General features: G+C 36.8%; 1 protein-coding gene across 2 annotated transcripts in view; it reads left to right on the plus strand.

Moving 5' to 3' along the window:
- LOC117420798 (protein phosphatase 1 regulatory subunit 14B) overlaps positions 1–10286 on the plus strand; it is a 32217-nt gene extending 21931 nt beyond the window's left edge. For both annotated transcript variants that reach the window (XM_058991429.1, XM_034034444.3), the window contains 3 exons: positions 6415–6495; positions 7539–7571; positions 9788–10286. In XM_058991429.1, the coding sequence (XP_058847412.1) occupies positions 6415–6495; positions 7539–7571; positions 9788–9856 (183 nt within the window). In that variant the 3' untranslated portion in view covers positions 9857–10286. The remainder of the gene's footprint in view (positions 1–6414; positions 6496–7538; positions 7572–9787) is intronic.
- Positions 10287–14995: the final 4709 nt, after the last annotated feature.

The raw sequence follows: 14995 nt of genomic DNA on the forward strand, positions 1-14995 counted from the left end.
ACGTATCACTTTACTGCATCAATATAGTAATACATACATACCTTTGAATGAAAATAAACACGACCAGGGTATTTAAAGCCTAGTTTAATGATGTGTAATTATTCAAAATAATTCCTCGCTATTCAGGAACTCTACATTTCAGGGTAGCACCAGTCTTCAGGAATCAGTTAAAAACGAGAATGACTTCAAGGGCCAAATTGCAAAGTTATCATTATATGCTGATTATATAAAGTTTTGTGAATGTTGTTGTGACTGAAGTCCCAAGATTGGAAGTTAGATTTCAATAAGGTTTTTTTTTGTTTTCAACAAAATATTTTTAAATGAATCAAAAATGTGAATGCCTTCTTGCTGTACTTACAGGGATCCTCATGAACACCAGAAGCTGCATCTACAGGACTACAATTTTAAATGAATAAATAAATACAAATGCTGCACAAAATGTTACAGTGTTACTCATTTCTGATGATGTCATATTCCCTTGACTTGGATGGAACATTGACAGTCTGGTTGTTTACGTAAAAAAATCTGTATCTGGAATGATAATCTTAAACTTGAATATGCTTCCGCTGCTAGTGATGCTGTGTTGAAATGAGTATTTCCACAAACTGGCAATGACACCATCATTGTTGAAGCCCCCACAGTAATGCTGCACAGTATGTGAATTATGAGAGCTGTGTAGGAGTAAGCACAAACAAGCCTACTGTTGTGAGAGGGCTGGATTTGCAAAGTCATACAGTTACTTTCCCGGGATCTGTTAGACCCTCAAGCAACAATGAGCACCAACAACAGCCTTGAACAGTTTGATAAAAATCTTACTTTATGTAATCCTTGAAAACAGACTTTAAAAAAAAAAAACGTTATTTAAATACGTTTTGAATTAAATCTTTGTGAATAGGGCCAGATGTTGTTCTGTAAATCTTTTAAAGGCAGCTATTCCTAAACATGACACAGCAAGACAAAAACTGGTCCATAGTGTATAAACATCTGCTCCATGGCTGATAGAGGCACTGAAATGCAATAGAATTTACAAAAATGATGGCTAGTGCTTCATACAAAGTGAATTTAATGTCAAACACAGACGCAGACACAGTTTTGCTGCAGAGTTTACTTCAATAATTATCTGCCTTCTGCCGAAGAATATCTTGAGATTTGTTATTTGCTGAAGTTATTAACTTTATTCCACCATCCACCCACTAAATTGAATTTGAGGTTTCAATCCAAGTGTTTTGTATTGGCTGAGCCATTATCCTCTGTAAACTAATTCGATTAATCCAGACCGGACGGAAATCAATCTCATTAGGAATGTGCACCGTGACCGTGTGTGTGTATTAAGATTGAATTTACTGTAGAGATACAGCTTCCAGGGTGCTTGGAACAGAGTGAGATTAGTAATGCGACAGGTCTGGACATGGAAGAAGAAATTGATTGAGCACTAAGTTAACCATTTCACTGTTAGAAACTGTGCGTAGTGGACCTGTCGCTAATGTATAGACTCCTTTAATATTTGTATATCTCTGTCCAAGTAGCGGGTACAATACGTAACATTTTCTTATGGGAGGGTGAGTGGAAAGTTAAGTCTCTCTCTCTCTCTCTCTCTCTCTCTCTCTCTCTCTCTCTCTCTCTCTCTCTCTCTCTCTCTCTCTAATTATATAAAGCTACAGCCTCATTTCTCACAACCAGCTGAGGTACCGACATCATATTTACAGGGTTATACATTTAAGGCTTAATGTGTCACTGAACTAAACATTGGCCCCTGACCTAATATGTCTGAGGCCACCTAAGGTTCTATGTGCAGCAAAGTGAGTGTAAAGCTTAGGTGGGGTCCTACTGGTTTTGGCACAGAAAAACGATGTGTGGGTGGGTGTGTGTGAGTTTGGAGGCTTACATGGTGATGGCGCATTGTGTGATTGTGTAAATGTGTGAGTGATTGGTTGATTGTTTAATTGTTCGTCTGTAAGTGACTGGGAGAAAAGTGAGGAATGTGGCCAAGTGGGGATTGAATAATTAATTGTTAATCAGCACTGGCCACGTGGTATAAAAGGGAAACAAAGAGTGTTTGTTATAGAGTGTGCAGGAAAGGAGTGAAAGCATGTGTGGTGTAACAGTAGTGAGTGAAAGCCTGTGTGGCATGAGTGTATTTGAAACCTTTATAGTTTGTACTTCATGGCCCTCGAGCCAGTCTTTTGTTAGGTTTTTGAATAAAACCACTTTCTTTGGTTCCTGAAAACCAAACCTTGTACTTGTTTTGTGTGCGGAACCCCTGAAAACTGCACTAGGCAGGCACAACAAACCCCTTTGAACTTTGACAACGTCACATTACCCTTTATAAACTCACATCTTTTAAAATAAAATTATAATATGAAAAATTATAAATTAAGTTAGGAAGGGGGAATGCCAAATACACGTTTTCAGGTGTCATCTTTCCTTACAGTTAAAAATATTGTACTGTATTTTACCAGTGGCACAAACGTTTGTGGTTTTGTTTTGTTTTTACTAAAATTACTGTATACTTTTGAAATTATGCCTCTCTAAAAATATGCCTTTGCCTTAGAAAAGAGGATCTTTGTCTTTAAAGGCTGGATGCCATAGGACCCACTATAGCCTTATCTGTTGAAGAATTGTATTAACTTACTGTGGCATTTGTCCCATTTATTGATTTAGCTTGGCTAAGGTTATTCAGGTGGAAATGGTGCAGAAATCAAATGCCTCCCTGTTTTTTACAGATCCCTATCCTGCAGTGTGCAGGCGCCGGGCAGAGGAAAATAAATACTGTGTGGTCACAGTGTATTTTTAATCCTTTACTATCGATAATGCATAATAGTATTTTAGAACGAGTATTGAAATCCAAGAAGATGTCACCACCCAATTCCAGTCAATGATTAATGTGAAGATGGATACATTTTTTACATTTTGATTTCAAATCCTCTAGAATTTATATGTTATTTACTGAAGGGTTGTACACACACAAAAAAATAATAATTTAATATTTAACTATTAATTTAATAATAGTTTTTGGCTGGCTGAGTTACTGTGTGGCTTTATATTGTGTAGAGTGGAAAACGTGCAGGGATATTGACAGAGGATATGAATATGTCAATTCAAACTCAATCCTTTTTATCCTTTAATTGGTCATTTCAGTAGACAGTTTACCTGACTGAGTTTAACCTTAACTCAGTTAATTAGATGGATTATTTTTCATGCCCACCATAATTACCAATTAAAAGATCAAAAGGACTGAGTTTTTAGAAGTGTGAATAATCTTTTAAACGCACACCAGTGCATACAGAATTTGCATTTCAAACCACACTCAATGAACTGACAGATTAATATTTCCGATATAATAGCAAAAGGATTAGGATTAGTTTAAAAAGCAGGTTCATCATTCAAGGAAGGGGCCTGTTGTTGACGTGCCCTGGAAATTACCTGTCTTGATTGTGTCTATGAAACAAGTATGTCAGTAACAAAATTAGAGCTTTCAAAGGGTGAAAAAGGTGAAGCTCAGTCTGAGAGCCTGCTAATTAGCCAGTGGCTTCTTTAAAAACAGGACTTAAAGAGCATCTTGATACGTGTCAGAAATATCACAGTCAAATTAATGATGCATTTTGTTGTTGTTGTTGCTTTGCTTATCATTTTCTGTTTCAGTCATCATATGCTGGTGACTTTTTAAAACTCGCCTATAGAGCTCTTAAACATGCCTGGCACACCAGAGTGTAACCATTAACCTGTCCCCCTGCAATCTTTCCCTCCTTAAATAATTAACATGCACATCAACTGGAGGGTAGCAAGATTATCCTGTATGTATTATACAAATGCCTTATTTTCTATTGGCCTTCATGAACCAGACTTTATTTGACTTGGATTAAGCAGGTATTTCCTGCCACAATGTTATACCTGAGCCTTTAACCCAGTCTCTATGCTGCCAAATGGAAACTACCTTATGTAGAGTCCTATTGTATTGTCTCTAAGAAACAGACAAGCAAGACTCTTCCATCAAAACAATAAGGAACTTAGAAAAATGTTCCCATAGAAATACAAATTGTTACACTTTAAGTAATGATGACCAAGCAACTAGAGCTACAGAAGCTATGATAGGAGAATTTGTAAGTTAAGTTTGTAGAGTTCTATGAAGACAAAACACAGTATTTTTTATCCTTAGAAGTGCCAATACAGAAAAGTTTAAATAGAACCACTGTAATACCATTCCAATACAATTGCCTTACCCTGAAGAAACACAAGGGATTTGGAAGAAATATTGCACTGTGGTCCTGATGCAGTAGGACACTAGTGTACCATAATGTCCCTATAATAGAGCCATTGCCATTGAAGATACTGTTTTCTTCAAATAACTAGTTATGCAAGCAGTGACTTTTTCATTAGTTTAATGCAGAGAGCATTGAAACTTGCCATTGTTCAAAATATTTTCTTGTAAGGCTGCTTATTGAAATAATCTGGAGCAGAAGCCAATGTGATTGCACTTGATTGTACTGTGACTCCCCCAAAGGCACACATTAGACTCACAAATATCATGCAGTGAATAGCTCTGCAGTGGAGCAGGACTATCACTCTTTAACCATGCTGAGCACATTATTGATGGCTGGGTCTTCAGGACAATATATTTTACATCTTTAAGAGCACTCAGGTGTGGGAGTTTAACCCTTAAACTGGGTTGATTGCATTCTTACGATCCCTCCATTTCCCCAGTCTTCACAATAGAAGAGACATTATTAACTTGGTCAACCTTATCCAGACAAATTATAAAGAATGAACCTAATTGGATGTATCTTCTTTTAAACTGGAATTAGGACACCCTTAGTCTTTTGAACTACAGACCATGAAGTGATTCAGTACCAAGCAGCAGACACTTTTCATCCATATCTGTTGTTTCAAAGAACATAATGACCTTCAACAGCCTCTCAAACAGTACTGTATTGAGTTGATATACCTTTCAGACTACTGCTTTGTTCCCTTTGGAAGGAAATCAAAAATGGAAATCACAAATGCTTTGCAGGTGGAAAAATACAATTTCACCAAATTGTACTTAATATTATAATCACAAACTGTTAAACACTCTGTAGTGCTGCATCAAGAAATACTGAAATAAATTAAATCGACAATGACAAGCCACTGTTTTTCTTTCTTTTTGTTAAGTGAAGCCTTACAGTGTAGTTTACTGGTTTCTAATGACAATACAACCCTGATTAGTGGACATTACCATGGTAGCTGTGACGTGGCCAAATACCAGATGGTGTTTTAATTGCTTAATTATGGAAGCAATAACACGTGAAAGCTTGTGGTTGGACTGAGATAACAACAGGCCGAGAGCCCAAAGTGTATCAGTCAACCAGCACGCTTTTGAGTGTGTTATTGTGCTTATGAAATCTCTCTTCAAGCCATTTTATAAACATAATACATCTTGCAGTCGTAGAAGCTTGTTTTAGAAAAAATAAATAAATAAGAGAACCACTGAAGTACCATTTTCCCTTTACCTAGGACACACTACTACTGAGAAGACAAGTGACTTGGCAAAGCAGACCATAGAGATAACTACTGATGACACTGCTGCTGGCCAGTTTTATATAGCCACCACCATAGGAAAGGCTGTTTTGTTTTACAGCAGGTCATAGGTGAAGAATGAGTAAAATTGCTACTTTGATCATGTTAATGACTGTCTTATCAGTAGAAACAAATACGCCTTGAGACCTGTATGAAGGAGTTGAAATTATGTCACGCATAAGAGCAATGTACTGTCACAGTGTTAGTGTATAACCTATATTTTTGTCAGTTCTTATTAAAGTGCATCACACAAATTTTGGGCCCAACGTAATTGATTAAGTTTTTTTTTTATTTGGGACACTGCACCTTTAAGCTGAAATATGAAAGCAAAGCAGATTTATACTCAAATTTATAAAAGTAAGTCTGTTTACTCAAAATCCACATAGGATGTTTTGAGCATCCATTGTGAAGGATGACATTTTTTCAGTCAGGGAAATATAGGTGAAGGAATGATATTGTGTGCAATCTGCTGACAGACAGTAAAGGCAGCAGCTCCAGTTTGATGCTGGAATCATATGAGTTTTACATTTTTCAACATCGCAAGACTGCTGCTGAACAGATCATTTCTACCGCACCTTGCTCTGGATAACAATTCAAAGTGCTTCAGCGTTAAATAAGATTTAAAACCATGCTGATTACTTGTTGTAACGTTCCTGGTTTTACTACACAGGAACCCTGCGCTCATCAATTGCCTTCACTTTCGCCACAGGGTTTTAGGTTGAAGTTGCATCTCATTGAATGATCCTATATCTATTATTTGAATATATTTGTAAATGTTAATACAAGAGAAGGTTATGAAGGCTTCTTTATGAGAGGCTCAGTGACCGTTTGGTTGTGAAGATTCTTGTTTCTCATTTCCAGGAGGAAGAGATTCCAGAGTTGGAAATTGACATAGATGAACTGATTGAACTTCCAGATGAAGAGCAGCGAGCCAAGCTTCAGGTGAGCCATCAGCAAACTGATTATTCACAGCAAACACTGCATTCAATTAAAAGAGCTCAGTCTGGAATCAAACAACCCTTTCAGAAATGTGCCATGATATAGCAGATGTGTTCAGGAGTTTTGCTTAATAAATATACTTTGTATATTTTTTATATAATAAAAATGTGTTTGCATGAATAAATAACACAACAAATAAGCCCCAAGTCTCGCTTGAAATGTAAAGTTTCTGGAAAACTCAACATTATTGTGGCAATTGATAGCTGACAATATGCTATGAAGGGCATATTGTTAGCTATTAATGAACATACACATGGTTATCAAGTGATAAACAGCACTGGATTGCTTTTTGTATTGTGATAAACTTGTTATGTTAATGCTGCTGCCAACAGGAAATGAATAAATTAAGCATGAATAAATACATGGAACAGTTTTTTAAAAGTTCAGTAGTATCATTGTAGATGGTGCGTAGTGTGGCAGAGTCTCTCGTCTTTTCAAGTTTATTTATTTTTTTAGTTTATATCTTGGTAGTTAATATAAAGCAAATCATATATTATATATAAATGACTTAACAACAACAGTTCATATATGTATTAGGTACTTGAATATATTTTTCAGAAAGTCTCATTTTAACAAAGTTTGTTTTTCCTAATTTATGGTTAATTTAAGGACTAAACATTTTCCTAAATACTTTGTTACTATTTTTGCAACATTATTTCCTTTCAGAGAGAGAGAGAGAGAGAGATGCCTTGATGAAACTGGCTTAGCATATTACATACATACACCCAGAATTTTACACCGCAAAGGGGGTCTATTCAATTGATCTAAGCATTTCTAAATAGCACATTTCTGTGCTTCACCATTCTTTAACCTGTTTTCATTATACCTTTTCACACTGGTATACCTAAAATAGGCCATAGCTTTGTTTTGCAACATAATCATTTTGATCAATGACTTCAAAAGACCGCCCCCATCCTTGTTGGATTCCATGATAACCTCAGTTAAGAAAGCAGCTAACGAGCCTTCTACCATCCTTCTTCTTATAGGAGCTTCTACAGGAGTGCGGCAAACCCAAAGAGGTAGGCAATCTTTCATTCTCTGCTACAACACTAGGGGAAACAATTCAAGTGATAAACGGCACATGATTGCTTTTTGTATTGTGATAGGCTTGTTATGTTAATGCTGCTGCCGACAGGAAATGAAGAAATAAATGAAGCATGAATAAACACATGGAACAGAAGTACAGTTGTATCATTGTACATTGTGCTAGTGTGGCAGAGTGACATCCCAGTCCACTGCATGAATTATAACAGGGGCTGCAAAAACATCTGAACTCGTTTTTTCAAGGTTCTTAATTTTTTTAGTTTATATCTTGTTATTTAATATAAACCAAATCATATATGTTATATCAATGACAGCAACAGGCACTTTATTATATTTTTCAGAAAGTCTCATTTAACAAAGTTTGTTTTTCCTTATTTAAGGTTAATTTAAGGACTAAAAATGTTCCTAAATAGTTTATACAAGCCTTGATGAATTTGTCTCATTATATTATAAACATACACCCAGAACTTTAAACAATTAAAATTAATCAAATTACGATGAGGGCATTAGCCAAACCAATTGTCATATCTGGAACATATGGTGGTACAGTATAGAGGTTGCACTTGGTCCCTGAAATGTACAGCTCTTATGTAACTGTGGCAGAGCAGGGCTCTGCCCTTAGAAATACTGGCAGGGAAGGAGTTCAATTCTCCTCCCTGCCCAGATTGATTGTGTCAGGTGGGAGCAATCAGTTAATTAATCATCCAATTAAGGACCCAGCCACCTGGCATAAAAGGAGGCCTCAGCCTCTCATTTGGGAGAGTTCCAGAAGGAGAGGAAGAAGTGTTTGTCTGTGTGTGCTATTTTGTTAGTTTTGATCCAGTGAAGACAATGCCCAGCCTGGAAAATTTATTTGTAAGTTTCATTTTGTTTGTATTTTGAACCTTTTTGTTTGGCCCTTGTGCCTATTTATTTGATTATTTTTGTTTATTAAAAAGCTTTATTTTTTTAACTTTATACTGTCACTGAGTCTCAAGGTGGCGCTATCCCGTTTCTGACACCAACTGTGACAGGATTGGCAGAGGTTGAGACTCAGAGACAGTATAAAGTTCAAAAAATAAAGCTTTTTAATAAACAAAAATAATCAAATAAATAGGCACAAGGGCCAAACAAAAAGGTTCAAAACACAAAATACTAACAAAATGAAACTTACAAATAAAGTTTCCAGGCTGGGCGTTGCCTTCACTGGATCAAAACTAACAAAATAGCACACACAGACACACACTTCATCCTGTCCTTCTGGAACTCTCCCAAATGAGAGGCTGTGGCCTCCTTTTATGCCAGGTGGCTGGGTCCTTAATTGGATGATTAATTAACTGATTGCTCCCACCTGACAATCAATCTGGGCAGGGAGGAGAATTTAACTCCTTCCCTGCCAGTATTTCTAAGGGCAGAGCCCTGCTCTGCCACATTGACACTGTAAATTAGCAGTCTAAAATGAAGAACATTGATGGGGTGAATCCATCCTGGCATTAGACAAGATTGCTCAGTACATGCACACAAAACGTATACGACTTTCATTCCGATCCCATTTCCCAATATTCGTCCCAGACGACACATTTGAAACACTTAAAATTATTATTTTACAGGTTCTAAATCAGGTGACCTGTAGTCAGTTGAAGACAATAGGCATCCCTTTCCAAGTACTGCCATCGAGCAGGTTGAAGACAATAGGCATCCCTTTCCAAGTACTGCCATCGAGCAGCTCTGCTTTGAACACAAGCTCTACTTTTCTTTTCAGCCCCCTTGTCAGTTTCAGCCGAGCACATAATTGAAACTGACAAAGATCAACAGAGCATAAGAAGAATAAAAAACGCACTGGAAGTGTAACATGAAAAATGGTGGTCATTTTAAGTTGAACTGAGGACACTAAGATGCTATGACCAGGTCAATTCTATTGTTAAGCGCACACTGTAGCAGGCTCCATGATTGATACGTTCCACAGTACAAACAGGGTTAAATGACAATTTTACACCTGCACAAAGCTGAGGGTTTGAAACCAACATTAACATTGAAGTAGTCCTGTGGTTGATGTTGATGTATATATAAGTATACTTAAAGAGGTTTGAGCTCAAACCCTTTAGAATTGGTTTGTGACACAATGCACTCGCCAGCATGTCAGGAGTCAAGCCACAAGCAACATACTGTTATACTTGTAATGACGATGATGTCATTGTTATTCTTTCACCAGGACTTTATCAATGGACTGCTGTATCGAATGAAAGGAGTTCGAAAGATGTCAACAACACAGAGGAAGTGACCTTGAAGGACGCTGAGGAGTGACAGCACCTTTTCTAGTTGTCTGGATTTTAGTATGTAAATATGTTCTTAACAGAACTAATGTCTGGACAGGAAACTGTTCACACAACAATGGGTCAATATTAGACTGGACGAAAATGGACTTCTGGACTTATTCTGAAATCTATTTATATACATTTGGACTTTTTGAATCTTGTGTAAAAATGGCACAGTACCAGTGTTTTTTTTTTTATTTTTTTTTTTTAAAATTTTGTGAACAAATTAAAAAAACAAACAAACAGATGACCACTTTATCAATCAAATATTTATAGAACCTCCTTTGTGGACTTACCTGCAATTTATATTCTGTGGTGTTCAGAAATATTGACGCCTTCTAATAATTCCAATGTTATTCACCTGAGTATGTGCAATAAATGTTGGTTTTGATTAAATGTTTTAGCTCTGGGGTGGAAATATCAAGATTCCTGGTCCATAGCCCAGACCACTTATGGTTCTGAATACAATACTAGATCAAAGAGGGAGGTGAAAAGAAGACAATCTTCAAGTATTGAGCATTTGAGCTGGTCTGTTGAGAGGACAGGCAAAAGATTTACCCCAGACTTTTCATAAAGGCTTGTGATACTGCAGCAAGAAAATACAGGAAAAGCTGCTCACTTTTATTGTTTGCCAACACAAAATAAACAAACAGGTTCAGGCATTTAAAGGGGAGACAAAGCTTTCCCTGCTCTCCATCAGTTGAACTTCTGTCTTACCTTAATACACGGCTTGGAAACAGTATGCTTTGGTAGCATTTGTCAGTGCTGAAACCGCTTACTTAACAAAGGTCATCCAACAGCCTATATATGACACATTAGACTTTCATTTGTTAATTGATGATTAATTAACTAATCAATTAAGGACTTCCTTCTTGTGCTCCGCATGCTCAAATGATTGGGGACTTCCAGCACACACTTAAACAATAATTACAACACAAATTAAACAGTAACAAAACAACACTATTTCCAACAGGAAACCTATTTTACAGGGGGGTAGGCAGCTTGGTACAAGTCCCATACAACTAGTGCACAGACTATCGGACCACTGCCTCCTCAAGCCTGTGCCCTGTGATACGAGACGGAGGACCATTAACCCTTTCACTGTTCTATGAAAAGTCAGAGAAGAGCAAACCCAATTTTAATAAAGATGAATGGGAGTCACTTTTTCATTACACAGATATGTTATTGAAAGTAACTTGGGTATAATTTACTTTTTCAGTCATCACTAGGGTTACCATATGTCTCCATGCTCACTGGGACAATTTGGGACATTTCAGGCTTTTTAACTCACACCCCAATGCATTCTGGTAAGTGCAGTCCTGCTTCTCTTAAAGAAAAGAAACAAGTGAAAGGTACCTGAAACAGTAACACGTACCAGACTGCATTGCAATGTGAGTTGAAAAGCCTGGACTGTCCCAAACTGTCCCCGTGAACATGGTGTCATATGGTAACCCCAGTCATCACGTCCTGGTGACTGTTAAAACAAAGTTTTACAAGTTTAAAACAAGCCTGTTGGCCTCAATATAGCTCTCAGAATCAGGTCAAACCTCCAAGTGTGTGTGTGGTACACAAGAGTGTAGCAATTAACCTGTCCCCCTGCAACACTCTGCCCCTAGTGGATGTGAGAAGTACCACATGTATTCTCTGATTTGATTCTTACGAACGCAAAGCTACATTAGTTAAGAAAACTAATACCAAGTGGCTCCTTAAGTATTTAATAACCTGGTAAAAGTGCATTCAGCTCTCTGAATGATTGATTGAGAATATGGTATAGCCATCACCGGATTTTATAATGAACAATAACATATATATTTTTATTTTCTATTTACTTGAAGAAAAACATCTTTACAATCAATAACATGTGTTTTACAGCTTTGCCAGAAACAAACTGAATTCCAGGTTCACATACCAGTAATGATGAGGGTTCAATACAAATCCCAGACACCTGCAAGTGGGATACAAGGAAGTGCTGAAGTTCAATCAGTTTGTTTCTTTTAGTGTTACTGTATGTACTACCCTAGATTAGTTTATATTTATGATTGACCCTCAGATACTTCTGCTTTCATTTTGCTCTCTTCTGTCATCTTGCTTTAGTGATAGTTTCTTTTTTTTAACTAACTGAGATTTGTTCCATTTCATAAACTATTAAAATCAAAATAGTTGTGTATGGGGCTACATCTACAGCAACTGATGATGCATATTGATAACGAGGCACCTGTGGGTTCATAACGATAAAACACTCAATGGTAGAATATATAGGAATAATAAAATAAACTCTTACAGACGTTTTGATAAGAAGATGAAAACGTTATTTTAGTATTACTACATACATCCCGGGAGATAACTGTTTCACTCCGGTCACTTTGTTATCCACCGCTGGGGATGAAATCCCTTTCGAAGTGAATATAGTGGAGGCGGTCGTAACATACATGTATGGACAGACAGACATACAGACGGACAAACATGTATGTCTGTCACACTTCATAATATCTAAAGACCTGCTTATCCAGTTATGCTTAAACAGTTCAATGCTAATTCGTATTCTATACTATTCTGTACAGCATGTAATATATACAGCCAGGGTGAAGGATTTATGTTACTGACATACTTGTTTTAAGGAGCATTTTTGTTGGTTTATTAACTGTGTTAACAACTATCTTAAACTGCAGAACTATGCTCAACACTGGCTGGAGCAAGTGATGGTTGCTAGCCCAGATTCATAGAAGCATTCTGTGCTGATAATCATGAGGTTTGAATGCTCTTAACATGAGAAATCCTCATGAAGGTGAACTTCCCCTTGTCAATGAACAGTGCGAGACAGACACAAGACAATCTCTGTATACTGCATATCATGTGCTGTTCGGACAGCTTCAGAATAACACAGCATGGTAGCACCAGCCACCTCTTGTCTAGTTCTGCTGTAAACAAGGCCATTCTAGCAAGCACTGGATTTGCCTGAGGCTGCACATTAATGTGAACTATATTGCTATTTCTATGCGTTTGGCTGTAAAACTCTAAATATGTGACCACGTAATCCCCACCCTATGTAGCTTTAGTAACTGCTGTGCAAGAAACTGTAAAACATTAGCTTTATATAGTTACACAACACCAGACAGTAAAAATGACGGGCATGTTGATGATTATGACATTGGAGTGGTTTCGTTGTGTTGCCTCTATGTTGAGATTTAATCAGTTATTGTTCAGTCATTGTCCATGTTTCCTGTGATTCCAGAGCAATCCCCAACCCCCCTTTAATAAATGTGGATGTTTCTTGGCCCAATCAATAGATAATGTTCTGTTTTTAACTTCTTTAACATTGTGAGGGTGGGTGGACACCAGATGGCATAGCTCTGTTGGTTTACATAGGTTTTTAAGGTGGTTTGGTACAGTTTATGATATACATGTAAATGTCTTCATTTTAAGGTGGTATATTTAATTTACATTGCTGGCAAAATGCATTTTTTTATTTTCCATTTATGCAAAACAAGATGTACCGAAGATAGTAGGAAATAAAAAATAAGTAACAATGGAGGTACCCATACTTTTAATGTGATTGTGGTTAGTTAATGTCAAAGCATGTCTTGCAAACAGAGTTATTTAACCTAGTGTAGTACCAGATATAATGTTTAATAAAACACGTGTTTCTTTGAAAACTACACATTTGTGACCTATAATATGAATGGATGTGCATGGCAGAGAAAATGAATGAAGCTGTTTTGTAAGCTACAATTACTTAAATTTGGAGGGTGGTGAGTGAAAAGGATAGTAACAGCTGTAGCAGACCACCTTAAGGACCAAACATAACATGAAGGGAGTTGGCTTAACTTAGCTCATAGCTTTCAAAGCTTTAAAACTGAAAGAATAAACAATACAATGTGAAACCACTGTCAACGTTCCCACCAACACTGCTAGTGTTTCCATTCACACCAATATCCCAATTAAATAAACTAATTATAAAAGGGCTTTGCGCCTTGTACTGTTTTGCAATGTAATTTTAGAGCTAATGTTTATTCCCTTATACTTATATGACCGTAGCTGCTTCAGAAAAAAAACAAACATCTTGAATATATTTCCGAGAGTTAACCTTTGAGCTTTACCCTTTCTGATTTGCTATCATTCCAAGAGCATGAACTAGATTCTATAGATTTTATTATTGCCATGACAGGCTGAATATGCAACATTGTGAGTCTTTAAAGGCCCCTGATTAATATCGTATTGCTGTATTAAATCCTGTAAGACAGGGGCTCAAAGTGCGTCATGTTTTCTGTGAGACAATAAAGCTCAGAACTCCGGTAACAATGCTGGTTTTGACTTTTTAATAAATTCTATTACTCAGTGCATTTATGTGAGCATTTCAGGCCAAATGAATTATGTCAGTCAACAATTTATTATTTTATGAATAGTAGTTAGTCTGGAATAGCCAATTAGCAAACTGTTTTATTTATGTTAAAATGACTTGAACATGATTATGATAAACTGTAACAAAACCCTATGGGACCATTGTCTATTCAAAGCAGCCATTTCAAAAAGATAGTCACTGCTTCAAAGGATATCATACCTTCCAAGAATAGTTTGGGAATGAGAAGAGGCTGTTTGGCACAGTAAGGCTAGTTTATCTCTTCAAAGCACACCACTGTCTTACTAGTCAGAATATTTATTATTTTTGTAAGGTTCCAACTGTTTTAGATGCTACTACTGGTAGTCTATTCCATACAAGGAGGCTGTGTGGTCCAGTGGTTAAAAAAGGGCTCCTAACTAGGAGGTCCCTGGTACAAATCCTGGCTCAGCCATTGACTCATTATGTAACCCAAAGGAAGTCACTTGTACTCCGTCTTTCAGGTAAGATGTTATTGTAAGTGACTCTGCAGCTGATACATAGTTCACACACCCTAGTCTCTGTTGCCTTGGATAAAGTGGTCTGCTAAATAAACAAATATTAATAAAAATACATTTATAAAAAAGTCCTATCATCTGGTCTGAATTCTATAGCAGGTAATTGCCTTACATACATTACTGTACAATTACCTGTCATGTAGAGTTAGAACAAACATTGTAAAATAACCTAAAAAAAATTAATGGCATGCATATAAAATGGGTATCTCTCA

Source organism: Acipenser ruthenus, chromosome 18 (assembly GCF_902713425.1).
Source record: "Acipenser ruthenus chromosome 18, fAciRut3.2 maternal haplotype, whole genome shotgun sequence".
Lineage (NCBI taxonomy): Eukaryota > Metazoa > Chordata > Actinopteri > Acipenseriformes > Acipenseridae > Acipenser > Acipenser ruthenus.